The 18,008-nt window shown below is 43.2% G+C and overlaps 1 protein-coding gene across 2 annotated transcripts in view; it reads right to left on the bottom strand.

The window, feature by feature from the left end:
* The window catches only part of nek7 (NIMA-related kinase 7), a 64,122-nt gene that overhangs the window by 14,480 nt on the left and 31,634 nt on the right, over positions 1–18,008 (bottom strand). For both annotated transcript variants that reach the window (XM_084909324.1, XM_084909325.1), the window contains exons 3-7: positions 16,646–16,786; positions 14,877–14,939; positions 11,076–11,186; positions 4,173–4,281; positions 2,980–3,087 (exon numbers count right to left, since the gene is read on the bottom strand). In XM_084909324.1, coding sequence (XP_084765450.1) covers positions 2,980–3,087; positions 4,173–4,281; positions 11,076–11,186; positions 14,877–14,939; positions 16,646–16,786 — 532 coding nt within the window. The remainder of the gene's footprint in view (positions 1–2,979; positions 3,088–4,172; positions 4,282–11,075; positions 11,187–14,876; positions 14,940–16,645; positions 16,787–18,008) is intronic.

The raw sequence follows: 18,008 nt of genomic DNA, 5'->3' as shown, positions 1-18,008 counted from the left end.
TTGGTATTATATCTGGAAGTTTGGATACTGTGCACATTAATGTGCACGCATATTGCAAATTTCTGCATGATTATCTACCTCTGCATGAGTGTGTGCATAAATTCAGACCGTATGAATGTGCATCTGTGTGCACAGACACATCCATACATGAGACAAAAAGACTGTCTCTCTCAGCGTGGGCAAGAGTGTAAAGAGAAAATGTCTGTGTCTGTGTGTGTGCGAGTGTGAGTCTGTGTGTGTGTGTGTGTGCTTGTGTCTGTGTGTGTGCGTGTGTGTGTGTGTGTGTGCGTGTCTGTGTGTGTGTGTGTCTGTGTGTGCGTGTGTGTGTGTCTGTGTGTGTGTGTCTGTGTGTGTGTGTGTGCGAGTGTGTGTCTGTGTGTGCGTGTGTGCGTCTGTGTGTGTCTGTGTGTGTGTGCGTGTGCGTCTGTGTGTGTCTGTGTCTGTGTGTGTGTGCGTGTGTCTGTGTGTGTCTGTGTGTGTGTGTCTGTGTGTCTGTGTGTGTCTGTGTGTGCGTGTGTGTGTGTCTGTGTGTGTGTGTCTGTGTCTGTGTGTGTGCGTGTGTAGGGGGTCTGCAGCTGACTTGAAAGCCTAGGAGCTGACAGGCTGTATGCCTGGACCTCCATCTCAGCTCCACCGCCCTGCTCTACTGTTCAGCTGTGTGGCTGGGCTCATTACATACCCACGCGATTGCGCGCACACACACAGACACACACACCTCTTCCTCACAGTTTTTCTTTCCATCCTTCTTTCTCGCTCTCGCGTTCCTTCTTCTCCTCCATTTTTCCTGTCACTTTTGTCACATTCTGCTCTTACTCTGCTCCTACTAACTTTTCTTTCCTTTTTCTCCTCTTCTTCTGTCACTCTGTCACACTCTTCTCTAACACCTGGGACACTGTACACTTCTTTTTCTGTTTCTTTGTCACCCTTTCTTCATTTCTTATGCTTCTTTCCTTTTGTGACATTTTGCTTTCTCTTCTCTTTCTCACTTCACTCTCTCAGTATTGGTTCCCTTCTACTCTCAGATTCCAGTATCCTCGCACCTTCTCCATCTCTCTCCTTCACCTACACCTTCATCCTTATCTGACTAAAGTCAAAGCACCAGAGGGATGGAGAAAAGCTATAGCCAGAGAGGTGGCAAAGAAAGAGATGAGATCTGCAGGGATTCGGAAGTGTCAAAGGGAAAGAGGGTGAAAGCACGACACGCTCCTAGTCCCTAATGTGGACAGGTCTCACTAACCTATAGACACTACACGCCTCTATAGAACGAGATCATACATAAATATCTGCATGTGTGCAATTAATTTTTCAAACATCTCACATGTATCCTTCACAAGCTTATTCAAATTCATGGAAGACCATGAGACAGCCCTGGAGAGATGGAACTAAATATATTTATGCCAAGGTTTGATTTAATTTAGTTTTGTTGTTTACTGCACTTTGTATGAACTTTAATTAATAATATTATAGAATTAACAAAAAAACATTATAAAAATATTATTTGCATACTTAAATCTAAAGAAATATGTTGATAGCATCAGATTAATGGGGGTATTCAAGTTGACCCCTCTGCTTGTCCTCAGTCGGCCTAAAGAGGGCGCTGTGGACTCAGCGTTTAATGAGCAATCACAGGCGCTTTCACCCCGCTCTGCAGGCACTGCAGGATGCTTAGCTGATAGGGCTTCTGTTGACTTGATCATGCGATTCACACTTTCTCAAAGGCTGAGCCGCTGCTGTACGAGGCTGAGAATAGCACGCTGTTTGTGGTAATAACAGTCTGACATAGGGAAGTGAGACGGTGTGAACGGCAGTACTTATATTTGTCCAAGGAATTCTTCTTTTTTTCCTACTTTTTCCAATCTATGAAGTATCTGAAATTGCCCAGGGGATACTGGATAGCACCTTCACGTACCGCAGAAAGGCCAAGTTATAACCAGTGTTACCGAGTCCCATCAATGATCAGTAACACGTTTTATTATATTTTTCCGGGCATTCGACTATTTTACTAAAGCAGTGCAACACATCACTTGACCATTTTAACACAGAACATGCAGAAAAAGGACGGACAAGCACAACAAAGAACACACGTGCAGTTTCTGGGCTATATTTCTAAAACACCCAATAAAATATCAAAAATCATTTGCATGAAATAAGCAGCCGTCGCTTATTTGTATGTGCTGTTGCTAAGATGCTGCGTTTAAACACAACAAAAAAAATGGGAATTTTGTATGAATTTTAACCAATAATTATCCTAAAAAAGAGAATTTTTTTCTTACTTGGGGAAGATTGCCAGCATGCCTCTGTGTCTATACTAAAATATAGACTTTATTAAACACACTCAGCACAATGCTGTCCTCACTCCTGTTGATATGTTCCAGATTTAAAATAGTGACACATCTGTTCATGAAGTCTATTACACACAAAGAGGAGACGGACTAAAAACACCAAACAGTGCAGAAAACTAATAACTTGAATGCAAAGAACCTTTTTTGTGCTAAAAACCAAACGATTGGCCGTCGGGTCATCCCAACACCGTGCTGTTCCTTAACAATAAAAACTATTGCACTGACTGCAGTCATGTGGCTATATGATATGTCACATTTTAAAATTAAAATGGACAAAGACTTAATTACTGCGGCGGCTTCAATGACAGTTCTCACTTCCTGAAACAAAAATAACGCAATTTTATTTCCTCTGTGACACAAACACCCATCAACTCTACAATAACCGCGATTGTAAAGCGACGCAGTCTCAATCGGACCTCTGTGTCGCCAGCCTCAGTTTTCATCTGTGTCAGGGTTAAAGGTCAAGGTAACAGGAAGCAGCTAAGTGGCCAGCGGAGGTGCCGGGCACAGAACGGCGCAGGCAGAATGACTACATGACACATGGCTCTGAGCTGCCCGTGCCTAATGAAACACATCCAACACTGGGAGATTACTGAGCAGTGGGGGTCGTACATATGTACAGAGTGCTATAACTTACCCAGCGAGTGAGCAGCAGTTGTTTTAGAGCTGAAGAATCGCCCCAGTCCCAAGTCTCCTAGCTTAACTACTCCAGTAGCTGTGATGAATACGTTGGCTGGCTTGATATCTGAAAGTGAAGGAAAAGTGACAGCTTGCAAACGATAATTTCTTCATATTAATTCAGGAAAGTTTTACTTTTAGTCTCTACTAAATAAACATGACTGAACTGGAAGCATAAAGTCCATTATTGAAAATATCATTTGGACATTAACATAGTTTCAAACACCTTGGTAATGTGACCCACGTCGGGCTTTGAAATTTACTACTCCCGTATAACTGTAAGCGGCTTTTGAATAGGCCGTCTCTGCTAAGTGGTCATTAAAGCTCAGAGCTCAGGGTTCATTAGTGTCCCTGAGCCCTAATCAAAGTCAGTCCAAACGGAAGTACATCACCTGTAGGTGTGTGTGTGTGTGTGTGTGTGTGTGTGTGTGTGTGTGTGTGTGTGTAGCCTATGCATGTGAATCCAGGACTCGACTTGACTGGGCCCTATTCAAAGCACGTGCGCCCATAAACACTGTGTTCTCTGGTCTATGTATTGTTTAACACCTACACTTAAGCCCCCGCCTTATGAAACACGCTCATTCACACTAAAGAAAATTCACTTTAAGCACATTGACTTTGAACTAAAAAGCACCTTTACAGAAAAACACTGAACATTTTCCAACATTTTTCAGCACTCTCACTTCAGTTTAGCGAGCTACTACAAATACTTGAACAGCTCGCGCTGCCAGACGTGGATCCAACTTACTAACAGTTATAGACCATAAACTGTTTTTAAGTGGACGTCTTCACTGAATGTTTCTTTTAGTCTTGGACTAGACTTAGTCCACGTCTGGGAAACCTACTGACAGCCAGTGCACCAAACTACTCATAAGTTCTTTTTCCTTATGTTGTGTAATAATACACTCAGGATTACATCAGATTTTATATGAGCTCTACTGGGTCTCGTAGTTAAATCCAGTCCATTTCTTGTCACTCCCGTGCTGAGAGCAGATCAGTGCACACCAATTTGTAAGTAATCTTAAATATTCAAGGTAGCACAGAATCCCAAAAACTAAAATAAACGACAAATTTAAGGGATTTTCCAAGACTTGTAATTAATGAAAAAGTCCTCTAACTGTTTGTGTTAATAAGAGCGTGTTGTGTGCATACCTCTGTGCATGACTCTCCGAGAGTGCATATGTTCAAGCGCACTGCAGAGCTGAACAAAGTACTTCCACACTGTTCTCTCTGGGATAAGCCTTCTCTGCTTCTTAAAGTGCTGTGAAGTAAATACAAACACACACACACACACACACACACACACACACACACACACACACACACACACACACACACACACACACACACACAATCAGGACATCAAAGTAAAAATGACATACAAGTGAAGGAAGGAACAAACAAAACATTTTTATTATAAATGGAAAAAGTCCCGTGTGGCACAGAATACAATTTCAAGTGTGTGTCTTTGTACAGTATCGCTCCCGTTCTCTGCGACTCCGCTCCTAATGCGACCCAGACTCTCGTCTAGCTCTGTCCATTTGCTTAATCGAGCTCCGTCTCATTTTCTCTATGGTCTACAATAGAAAGCACATGCATCCTCAGAGACAGGCAGAAGAAATTTGTGGTACCATCTAAAACGCTCCCATCTGGCACGCAGCACTTTTGTTAGGTACAGCTTTCTGTGGCACGGTGGCTCCAGTAGTTTAAAAAGTTTATTTATTTATTTCCGGAGAGCCGAGTGTTCTCATTCATCAAACTGGTCCCTGTCAAGAAAAGGCCTCGTGATGACAGAGCTTATTGATCTACGATGGCTGAAACTAAGAACCGATGATAGGAGCTCCTCCTCAAACAGCAGTGCAGACTAACCAAATGCATAAAGTATGGCTGACATCAGAGTTTTATGGGGTGGCTCCATTTGCAGGGTGGAAAAAAAACAAAGCCTGGCTTGTATGCACGCCTCCCATTCAGACGTGCACACGAGAATTAAGTATTTAGAACAAATTATTTAGAAAAATTCAAAGTGGAACACTCCAGTAAGTTACCTGCCTGAAACACTGATGCACTGCTCACACACCACCAAAGGTTAATAACATCTGTAAATGAAACAGGAATGTGCATGTATGATGTATATGAAGATTGGGTAATACTAGTGGAAACTGACTGTATCGGCCCGTGGCTCTGGCTGTCGCTGCTCTGCTTCAAATCAGACCAAATTTAATGATGCCGGGAGAACAAATAGTAACAAAAGTGGCTACTTTGTTAATAAGTAGTTATATACTTTATAGTTTGTTACTATAAAGAATGTTACTATAAACAATTCTAAACTTCAGGGCCAATAGCAACAGCAATGCTTAAAATGATCATCAATAAACATATTTTGTTTCCTTATTTTCTGTTTGTAAACATTTACTCAAACGTTTTCTGTTCACACAGTTACACCTGGCTTTAGGCTGGGCTCTTTATTTAGTAACAAGCTGCAGTTTTAAGGTCGTTCCCGTCTTCATCACATTTCATCTGAAACATTTAACAAACATAAAGTGGAAATCATGCTACAACTAAAAATAGGCCCCCGACACTGCGACAACAATCTTGTTTGTCGATATGTTAAAATCAGTCAACGTGAACAATTTCAGCGAGCCAAACGTCTGCTGTTTGATATCGCTGCATTATGCAATCTATGCATCCCGACCGTTTCTGCGTTTTTGCCACACAGAAGAATGTGATCATCAGTGAAGAAGAAGCAAGTCACAGGATAGGGCTGTTAACTATTGCAGAATATAAAAAGAGATTTAAAAAAAGAGGAAATGAAAGATGTGAGAGTGTAAACAGTCTAACGATGGGAGCCAGTAAAGGAAACGATGCAGGTGAGGGTGAGAGATGCAGAAAATTAAGGTTAGGAAGAAAGGAAGGATAGAGATGGATGGAAGGAGAGAGGGAGGGATAGACCTTGGCCTACATCCAAACAAAGCCTCAGTGAGGAGCCATTCTTCCTTTGCCCTCCCATTTCCATATCAGAGGACCGTTTGATGTCAATGGGGGAGCACATAGACGCCCACCGACACCACCACCGCGCTCTTCTCCACGCCTTTAACAGCAAACACTGCACATGCAATATTCTGTAAGTGCATGCAAATCAAGGACCATTTGATTTCATTTGAATTCTGAGATGGTCAGAAAGAGAGAGAGTAATAGAGAAGCGAGGGAGAGAGAGAGAGAATATGTTAGAGCAGCGTGGAGGACGAGAAATCAAACAGAATAAAAAATGTTAAACTCATGCATGGGGGGTGCGTCTGTTTTACATATGGCACACTGTACTTATGTGTTTACTTCACATTATGGCCACGCAGGGGGGGGGGGGGGCGACTGAGCCCTGGCACACACCTCTGGACTGCCACTGTTACACTGCAAAAACATATCATTTAGAGCGGTGCAGAAGACAAATGGCGCAGAGAAGAGGCATGTACACGTGAGCGTGTGTTGTCAGCAGCCATAAGGATGTGACACAGCTCCCAGCGTCCTCGGCAGCTTAGCTAAGATAGAGGTGACGCTCCGCGGTTGGTTGTCTCACCTCTGCAGGCTGCCGCGTTACGTCTCTGTAAAGTGCATCTCTGAACATTTGGTGGCATGCTCGTATATTGTTTGCTTACACAGTGCGCCATATGTATCGAGTGTATGTGTACCGGATATATATCTGTGTGTGCTGCTGAGCCTGCCATGTTCACTCTCTTGTACCACTAATCTTCGCCTCTCCTAATTTGCTGTGTTGAACTATGCGGATGTGGAGCTGCTGAGTATGACTGCAAACAGCTTGTCGAGCTGTGCTGATACAACGCTGCAGCATCATTTATGCATGGGAGAAGACCAGGCTTTTTACATGCACACCACTAATTTGCTATACTGGCAGGTTTTTATAATAACAGGAGGTTTAGTCGAGCTCAAAGACGAGGGTGAGCCTGGGATATAATCACTGCTACTTCTGAACAATCCTGTTCAGTTCCTGCGCAGAGAAAGCTAACAGGCTGAGGATGCACGGTGGTGTGGATCAAAGCAACACAGTATGTGCTTAATGCTATTACACATTTGATCTGAATTTCACTCTGCATTTAGCTTATTGGTCGGCGCTTGTGAAGGGTACAGTCGTTCAGGTACTGATGCAAAAACGCATAAAACCTCAAATAAACTGAATTGAACTGCAAATGAAAAAGATAAATAAATAAATCAGACATTTGTTCTCGGACGTGTAAACACTTAACAAAGTGAGTGTTTCCATAGTGTACTGGTTTGTACAACAAGCACCAAAACCCTGGTTTGAGCCCAGATGGAGACAAATCCATCCGGTATTTGTCTCCATCCAGGAGGACTGACAGGAGGGGTCACACGGCATAAAAATCGTAGTGGTGTAGTAAAAAACAACAAAAAAACATTTGTGTATAGAATATTTTTATCATTACATTTACATTAAAGCCAATGATTCATTCCATGTGTGGCAACTAGTGTTGGTCAAGTTACTTGAAAAAAGTAATCAGTAACTAATTACTGATTACTTCCCCAAAAAAGTAATCCCGTTACTTTACTGATTACCTATTTTCAAAAGTAATTAATTACTTAGTTACTTTTTAAAAACACGATTTACAACCTGAATAGGTGATAAAGTGATAGATCTTTCAGCCCAATTCTACTTTTTCTACATAATCCATCATACAAAATGTAATCAAATGGAAAAGTCTCTTTTTAAAACTTGTTTCATCAGTTTTAATCTTTTAACTTTATGCATCAAGCAAAAATTTAATTATATGCACCATTCTCTGACTGGAAGAAATTAGTTTAACATTTAAACCTATTTTCTGCACATTCCAGCACATGAAATAAAATATTTTTTGTGTTTACACTCAGTCCTTCAAATAGATGCAAGTAAAACACAGCAGAAAATAAATAAAGTCAAAGACTAGCGGTCCCGTTGCTCTATTTTCACCTGTAAAGCAGGAGTGGGGCAGGCGGAGGTTTACCCTGGTGCAGGTGTGGCGCAGCGGTCAGTGGAAGAATCCGCGAGTTTCTCTGTGAGTTTCCCGTTACGTGGTAGCTACTCGGTGCTTGTTTAGGGGGTTTTTCGCTGTAAAAAGAAGTTTTCTTCCCACGCACAACGGACACTAATGTTTTTGTCACTTTTTATGGAATCAAACTCAAAGTAAGGTCAGTACTTCCACGCTTTAAACGCTGCACGCTCATACTCTCTCCGCACTCCATATATGATCCATTGTTGATCTGCACACAGCTGTTGTCACCAACGTCGCACTCGCTTACGTCACTGTCATGAGACATTCTTGCAAAAAAAAAAAATCACGCGTTTTAGTAACGCAGTAACGCGGCGTTCCTATGGGAAAGTAACGGTAATCTAATTACCGTTTTTGCGATAGTAATCCCTTACTTTACTCGTTACTTTAAAAAGTAATCAGATTACAGTAACGCGTTACTGCCCATCTCTGGTGGCAACTACGACACTGGTTTGTCCCTGTTTTGAGGCCTCAGTGTTCGATTGTTGGTGCTGCTGTGTTGACTTTTTAGACATGGAATAAAGAGTCTGGTGATTAACCGAGGCTCCAAACGTGGAGAGGACTGTTTTTTTTCCCTTCTATGAGGCTATAAAAATGTGTTTCTGCCATATTTCTGTGTTCTAACCAGCAACTTGCTTCAGGAGCCTCCCGTGGTCACTCGAGGAACAGTTCACCGTGAACTTTTTGCCTTTTTCTGGCTTCACCACGTTTCTTGTTTTTTTGACGTTCTTTCTCTCGACTGCAAGTTAAATCACTTCGTACGTTACAGGCTGACAGGTTAGTCAACCACAACACACTGTTCAATGTCCCGCTATGTCAACTTAAAGTCACTGTGAACGCTGCTTGGCGTTAGCTTCCTTCCAGAGTCTGTTGGCTCGAACGTGAGATGCAGAGACAATGAAGGTGACTTTCAGCCAGTGTTTCAGAAAACGCAGCTTTCTCCACAATTTTGAACCCTAATTTGAACTTTTTTCAATTTTCATGAATTGAAATTCGACTTGAATTGACTTGTAAATTTGATAATGAATTTTTCTTTGGTTTCCTGAACTCAGAACTAAAGCCTCTTGACCCTGTACGCAGATTTTAATGTTAATGACATTAAAACTCATTAAAACATAACTAAAACACAACTTCTCCTAAACGTCTGATGCAGTATCCTGTTACAAACCGCACTCACTTGGCCTTTATGACCAATAATCATTGCTTGTTTTTTTAACCATGTCTATTTCACAGCTGTGGCAAACACCAACATGTGGTGCTGAGATAAAAGGAGGCTGTGGGAGGCCCGGTGCTAGCTAGTGTTTAGTTTCAGAAAGGAATGGATGATTCACATTGACTCAATGTCCAGCAAGTCCAAATCCTGTAACGACAGGAGACCACAGACTTCCTGGCTTCATTCCTTCAGTCAAATAAAACGTTTGCTAATCTTGTAATTATAACGCATAGTCAGCACTTATTTGCCTCTTTGCCGGTAATTCCTTCTGACACCAAACGATGCCGTGTTTGACCGGCTATTATTATGACCAGGTATTATTCATCCTGACAATACTTCATACTGTGCGATCAGTTGTGTATCTCTGAAGTCATTCTCTGCACTGTAGCCCAACCCAGAGTACGAACACAACACTGCTGCAATGTCTGCAGTGGATCTGCTCCTGCTGTGTGCATCTGTAGTCCCCCTCAACACATCTACAGTCTGAAGGAGGCTGTAAAACTCTGAAAACGCTCTCTTTCAAAATGAAATAAATACCTGCACAACTGTTAAATGGTCACATATAGTTTGAAACACCCATTTATGATCTTTAAATTAAAACGCACCGTTGTCCATCTCAGCCACTGTATTTAAGATGACAGGGCAACAGTCAGCGCCACTCATGTGTACCGTATTCTCCGCACTATAAGGTGCACTTAAAATCTTTAATTATCTCAAAAATCGTCAGTGTGCCTTATGTATGAATTCTGGTTGTGTTTACTGACCTCGAACCGATTTTATGTGCTACACGGCGCTCAGACAAAAATCAAAAATGTTTTAGTACGACTTTGGTAGCTACGAAGCCGCAGCGCCTGATGGACTGTTGGAGCATTACAGCTACCGTAGTCAGGAGCCTCGTGGAGTCATCTGGGTCCTAAACTCCGTCCGTTTCAGGTCCCAAAGTCAAACGAACACTGCAGCATCACTGAGAGTTAAAAACTGTTTAAATTCTTTCATCTTTAATAAAATCGTCAGCGTTGCTGCTTTACCAGGTGTAACAATGAAGTTTAACATCCAGGCATCCATGAAAACAGAATTTATTAAATTTAACTGAGTTAGAAGTTAGCAGGAAGTTAGCTCGCTAGCTTCCACCTAAACATGATGTAGCATGTTCTGACTGAGAGATTTCTGAAAAATTCAAACGTACAGCTCTGCTGTCACTTCCAACATAAATGAAGACAGAAAACTAAACAGCAGTGACGTTTGTAGGGTTACTGAAGTTGGGCTAGCTGGTATATAATGATGTGCTACGGCTAGCGACGCAGCTATGTTAGCATAGCATAAACAGTGAAGCTGGAGGATGAACGCTAACGCTTGTTTCACTTAATGTGCCTTGTAATCTGGTGCGCCTTATGGGCCGAAAAATACAGTATTTTTAAGTTTATAAGAACACAAATAGTTATTGGAAGATATAACTAAACACTAATCAGTGTATATTTAAAAGTACAATATCCTATTACTGTACCTTTAAGGTGAAACTGCTCCTAATTATAAAAACCGCTGTGAAGAGTCGATGCTGTATTTGTGACTCGGGTCGAGTAAAGTCGTTTAAAACCAAAAAACTACAAACAATCAGCGCTGGCACCATCACTCCCTCGTGAAAAATAAAACTACAGGATTTTTGCTGCATCTGAAGAACCACACTGCTTGTGTCCTTAACAGCTCCTGGGCTGAATGTTCAAAATATTTCGCAAATCAGCTGTTCTTCCTGCTGTCTTAGACGTGCAGCTGCTGTAAAGACTTTCTTACCTTGATCATACGAGAGAGGTCTCCAGCATCTGCTAGCTCCAGTACTATGTTCAGCTCATTGTCCTCAATAAAAGACGCGTGGTATTTTATCACATTGGGATGGTTCAATTGCTGACAGGGGGAAAAGAAAGAGGCAGACGTGTCATTCAGGAAGCATAAAAAGCAAAAATAAGACTTGCTGGTGACACTTGTCACATTAAGAACCGACATGGTCACATTCCTCAGGCGTCTTGCAAACTTATTACACCATTTATATAAAATGAGCCTGACCGTAACAAACGCAGGTTTGTGTCATGAACTTTGACCACCAATTAAAACAGGACTGTTTAAACCGTACATGGGATTCATACATGTGGACCTAATGAGAAGGTTTAGTCCCCAAGTGTGACAAAGCTGGCTGACATGTCACAACAGCCCCCTGTCTCTGATGACAACAACTCATGTGTGAGACAGACACACACACACACACACACACACACACACACACACACACACACGCCTGACAGGCTGACACGGCTGGCAGTCTGAAAAACAAGCATCCCAGCCTCTGCTGCAGCTGAGATTCCTTCCTGTTGGTTGGTCAATAAGGCAGGAACAGCATTCCTTGTAGTAAACAAAAAGTTTCAATCCATCCAGAGCAAGAAGAGGGAAAGGGGGGAGGGGGGAGGAGCAGTGAAGAGGAACGAGCAAATGACACAGTGACACAGACAAGCAAGGCGGATGATGGAGACAGGGCAAGGTGAGGAGCTAGGGAACGAGAACAAAGGTGAGGGAGGAAGAAAGAACAGGAGAGCGGTACGGTGAGCCGAGTTGGAGCAGAGGGGGAGGGAAAGGGAAGCGGCGGTGCTGTGCGAAGAGTCGTGGCGGTGATGCGAGCAGACGGAGTGGTGTGACACGCGTCCTCCGCTCTGCTTTCTGTGCTGTGATTAAAGAAATGTTCATGCTCTGGATGATGCTGAGAGGAGCACAGTACAGTACAGTACGCTATACTCTCCACTCCAGCTCTGCATCCTTCCACATTCCCCTCTCTCATTTGTTCTCCCATTCCCTTCCTCATGTCTCCATCTTTCCTTCTCCCTCCCTTGTCCTCTCTCGCCAGATGTATTTTTGGCTCGGAGTGGCAGTTCTGCACGGCTCCACGCTGTAGCACAGCCGAAGAGCGATGACAAGTTCTCCCTCCCCTCCTCGCCCCGCTCCTCTCCCACAACTTCAACCCCAGGCGAAGGATACAGATATGTTCGCATGCAGATGTTTATGTAAATGATGGATGGGACCTTACTGCAATACAACAGCCATTCGTTGGGAAATATCGCATAGAGTCTCGCATGATTATGTAATTACACATGCTGGCTGAGACCCACCGGTGTGTGTAATTACTTAATCATGCACGACTCGATGTGAGATATTTGTTGAGCTGGTGATGTGCTCCAAAGAAGAACGAGACACTGACTAATGTAACGTGATGGCACAAAATTAAGCATGCTAGCAAATTAAGTAACAGCGTAATTATAAATGAAATTAGATGCCAACAGGAAAGCAGCTGGTAGGAATGGAATCAGTTCGTTTAGATGTGAATCGGCGTTTACTCGGCCTCTCCGGCAGAAAGGAATAGTTTGCGTTCCGCTAACGTGTTTTCCACGTCACCGAATGTAAAAATAATCCACTTTAGCTTGTTAGAAGGAGGATGGATTAAACGCACATAATGAAACACATTTAAAGTACATATTAATGTTTAAAGAATATATTATTGCTCGTATAGAGAACAAGATAAAACTGATTTTAAAGCTGTAGCTCGTTTTATTAACAAAACATGGACCCGGGCATATTGTTCAAATATGGCACCGTATAGCACAAGTGCTTCAGCTGCCTTTGCCTTATTGGATCACGACATGGTAGAGAATTAAACGTGAGGTTTGATAACATGTCCTCCACTGAACTGTCCACCAACAGTACAATCTGATAGATATCAAACAAAACACAGGAAAAAACCTGACATCATAACAGCCTTTCACTGCTCATTAGGGAAGACAATTAATCAGACTACGACCCAAGACAGTAACCGTAAGTAAGAGGAATACGCCGTTCTTAGATTTCAAGAATGGTGAAATCATCAGAGCGGCAGAGCGCTGGCTCTTCCTACAACCAACATTCCCATCAGGAAAAATTTAGACAAAAGGACAGAAGGAGAAGTGAGATTCTCGAGTCGAAGTCATCATGCCACAGCAAGAAATAACAGATGAATGAGCAGACACAAACACAGACAGACAAACAAACAAACAGACATACTGTTGAAAGGTCTCAACAGAGTGTGTGTGTGTGTGTGTGTGTGTGTGTGTGTGTGTGTGTGTGTGTGTGTGTGTGCGCGTGTGTGTGTGCGCGTGTGTGTGTGCGTGTGCGTGTGTGCGTGCGTGCGTGCGTGCGTGCGTGTGCGTGCGTGATCATGGGCGACTGTGCGTCACTCCAGTCGAACCATGCCAGTGTGCCTCTCATTATTCTGATTTGGCTCTGTCTCCTGTTGGCCTGTCTAGTGGAGGATAAGGGAGAAGGACTCTCTCTCTCACTCAGTCCTTTATTATCAGGCTGGCTGGGCAGCCGGGGCCAGGCACAGCTCCATGTTTACCAAGAATCAGCTCGTAGCATAAAAAGAAGGAAAGAAAATGGATGAAGGAAACAAGGCAGTGAAGGAGAAAATGGAAAATCAAAAAAAGCAAAAGCAGCCGAGACAGGAGAAATAAATCCTATAGGTTCAAAGACGATTAAAGGGACGAAATGCAGAAATGAAGGGAAATGTAGGCGTTGCATACAGGAAATGAGAGACACGGTCACGGGGGTCAGTGTAACGTTTAACTCTGTCCTGACCCCTTTTAGGAGGTCAGAACTACAAACAGGAAAACCCTGCTGTCTTCTGCCATCGACTCAACAGTCTGCTACTCAGATTACAGCCTGGTCTCGTCTGCACCAGAGTATCGTTGTCTTTGATTGGCCCAAAAAGCCCCGGGAGCTCCAATGAAGTCTGAGTGGCACAAACTAATTGGTTGTGTTTTGTGTTTCTGTCTAATGTGTACGTCTGAGCGTACATATGAGCCCAAACTGCCTGCAGTGCACACGCGTCCGTGAAGGAAAGCTACAGATAGGGCTGCCAGAACTGTACACACACACACACACACACACACGCACAGTCAGATAACACAGGCAGGATTCTGACACACATCTAGGATCTCTCAGACAGGAAAGACATCGGAGCTGTCGTTAGTTTGTTCATTAGTGCTTAAGAGCAGCCTGCTGACACATGTTAAAGGTGGTTTAATAAGCACAAAAACTTCATTGCACAAAGAAAAAACAGCAAAGCTAAATTAAGCAAAGTGAGGAGACACATGAGAGACGCTGCTACATCTCCATGCTGATGCACTGTTGGCTGGTTTTAAACATTACAAAAAGATTGTTAAAAAACAACAACACAAAAAAACACAATAGTTTTGGCATTAAAAAGGAGCCGATGTGTGCCTGGGGGGATTTAACACTGCTGTACCTCTGCACACACACACACGCACACACACACGCTCAAGGAGAAAGCAATACACACACACACATACTTATTCACATTCTCACTCGTGTGCACAAATGCTCCAACACCCCTCTGCATTTGTAACAATCCGAGGAAACGCACGCACACACAGCACGCAGATCCACGCCGTCTGGTGCAGATCAATTGTTTTCATGTGGTAGAAGGTCTCAGCTGAGGCACCTTAAGAGAACAGAGCGCAGCGCATGGCGCCGTCTCCCTCTTCTCTGGTTCTTTACCTTAAGGAGATCTATCTCTTTGATGCAATCTTGCCGAGCTTTGGCATCCATCAAGTCGAATATCTATCAAGAGATCAAAAGGGGAGAGAGAGAGAGGGTGAGAGAGGACAGAGAGGAGGTGTTATGACATATTCAAAAAATGTAAGATGGAGAGATGTAGAAAACTAAGGGTGGAAAAAAACACTAAACAGAGAACATGGTTACTGTTATCTAGAGGGTGGCGCTGGAGTGTCTACAGGTGTTTCACATCTGAGTAACAAGCCCGTATATCTGAGGCGTGTGTGTGTGTGTGTGTGTGTGTACACAACGTGTCCTCTTATCAATGTGTGCGAGTGTAGAAGGCAGTGAATACCACAGATACTGCCAGTGCAGATACACACAAGTGCAGCGTCACACTGTGAGTCAAACTGCACTTCACAGGCCAATAACTCACAAATGTGACTTTGTTGAATATGCTGACCGCTCTGGCGGCACTAACACAATCACAATTACATTCTCTTTAATTTCTCTACATAGTGACAAGTAGGGATGGGTATCGTTTAGGTTTTATCCGATACCGGTGCCAAACCGGTACTTTTGAAACGGTGCCGGTGCTTAAACGGTGCTCAAACTGGTGCTTAAAGAATGGAGAACACAAACTTTGTCCAAAAACCTCTCATGTTCAGCTGTTTTTTTTGTAAAAAGATAACAATGTTAGCCTTTTCTGCAGCTATGGGGCATATATGGTATCACTCTTGGCTGGAAGCAGCTTAATCAATGGAAAAAACACAAACTTTGTCCAAAAACCTCTCATGTTCAGCTGTTTTCCACTTTTTCTTTGGTCATTTTAGCCTTTTTGGCCAGGGTGAAGGGAGCATCTGCCATCAAACAAGAAGACAGCCGCATGTAGCTATGATGATGTTTGCTAGTTCACCTTACATGCATTAATGTAATAACGTGGTTAGCCTACTCAACGTAAATTACACACGAACAACATGAAGCTACTCACGCAGAGAAGAACGGCTGCTGCTGCATCCTCATCCTCATCATTTCTGCTACACTGGCAGGGCTAGGGGCCAGGACTCTCCTCTTCGGGTTTTTGGGGGATGTTGCTAACTCCGGGTCCGATAACAGGCACCACACCCGCAGTAGATGTGCTCGGTGTGAGGTCTCGCAGCAAGCTATCAAATACGGCGCATTTCTTGGCTTTAAAAAAAAAACGCTATGCGTCGCCAGGCGTTTCATCAGATTCGAGGTGTTACCTCCTTTGACAGTATCACAGTATCAGCTTAAAGCACTTGTTGCAGGCTGCTGAGTTTGCATATTTTGCTGTGAAGTACAGCCAGACTTTTGACCGCTTCGCCTTGGGCATTTTAATCTGTAGCTCTGCTCTAAAAGAACGGACGTACCTGGCCCCGCCTACTATCCTCAGAAACGTAAAATGATTGGCTAGAATCCAAAGTGTATCACAGCTCAGGAAAAAAAAGCACTGAAAAAAGCACCGAAATGTGCGCTGCTTTTCAGTCTGGTTACTACCGTTTATGTCAGAACCGGTGCCATCATAGCACCGGATACCGGTACCCATCCCTAGTGACAAGTCGAACTCAGCGAGTGTGACCAAGCTGTGTTTGCCCAGAAACAGCAGCAGTATTTCTATGTGAGCTTCTACTACTGTAAATGCTCTATGTGAACTTCAAGGACCGAAACACCCGCTGGTGTGAATATATTAGCATTGGCCTCGTGACAGATTTAACTCGGGCTAAATGTGTCGCTGCTTTTACGCTCCTCACCTGAATTTTCTTCAGGGCCACAGACGTGTTGTCCAGCAGATACCTCGCTCGGTACACCTCGCTGAACTGGCCGCGTCCAATCTTCTTCTCAATCTGGAAGTTAGCCAGTGAATTATGGCCCATATCTGGCTGCAACGGTTTCTGGAGGAAACAGGAAAAATGCAACTAGTAACTACTCACGCATGCATATATCAGTCCATGAACACGTGCACACACTCTCTCTTTCTCTGTAGAAGAGAAAAAGAAATAAAAAACAAAGTGTTTGCAGGATTTTTGCTGTTGCCACTAGTTTGTCACTGAGGTGAAACCATCTGTGCATTAGAATAGAATAGAATAGAATAGAATTCAACTTTATTGTCATTGCACATGCACAGGTACAGGGCAACGAAATGCAGTTTGCATCCATCCAGAAGTGCTTTAGTGATATAGATATATTACAATATATATTAGCAATAAAGACTGAAACTGAAAGATAAAAAAGACGAGGGCTGGAGGATGTGGGTTAGACGCTGCCAAAGATGCTCATAAAGGTCTTCAAGGACGATCATTCACAGAGTCACACTGAAGACTGTTAACTAAGGATAATCTTTGCTTTCTGTTATTTACACGCGTACGCACAGATCCCCTGGAGATCTGCCACATTACATGCTTCATTTAATCAATTCAACTTTTTGCAGGTAGCAAAACGGTATCATGTCGCCAAATGTAACGCTTTATTACTACAGTAACATGATATTGTATTAGACCGTGCACTTACACCTTGCAACATCTAGGGAGGCTAACACGCTGTTCTGTAGCAAAAACAGAGCAGAGCAAAGGTGAGTTAACTATTTTCCAATGAGGACGGGAAATAGTCACGTAAATATAGGCTTCATATTATTTAATCCAAGTGTTTTTTCTGTTTGTGTGTTTGATCAAACGGCACCCGCGAAATCCTCTCCCTTCATCTGTCGAGTCCCATCACTGACAGTCTGGCACTGGGCCACAGAACAAAGTACTCCACACCTCTCCTCACTGCGTGAGTGATTGTACCTACTGAGTCACTCACCTCCGCAATTAAAAACACTCAAAAATAAACCAGAATGAGCCCCTTGGATATAATGTGTGAATAATACACATAGCGTGCTGTGTGACCTTTCCAGCCTTTTGGTAAACTTGTAAAAGGCGTCAGCAGGAACAAACACAAGGTGACAGATATCAGAATGCTGCATGTCAAAAGTGCTGCTGTGGGAGCAGCTCAGGGGGCGAGTGACCTAGGACCGAGGGGAGGGAAATAAAAAGGTGGAGAGGGTCAAAAATGAATCTGCTGGGTGCTAAAACACACAGGAAGGGTGTGTCATTACAGCTGTTCGCTCTACACAAA

The sequence above is a fragment of the Perissodus microlepis genome, chromosome 17 (assembly GCF_051167445.1).
Source record: "Perissodus microlepis isolate ML-2025 ecotype Zambia chromosome 17, ASM5116744v1, whole genome shotgun sequence".
Lineage (NCBI taxonomy): Eukaryota > Metazoa > Chordata > Actinopteri > Cichliformes > Cichlidae > Perissodus > Perissodus microlepis.
Note: the sequence above shows the minus strand (reverse complement) of the source record. Positions and strands in the feature narration are given on the sequence as shown.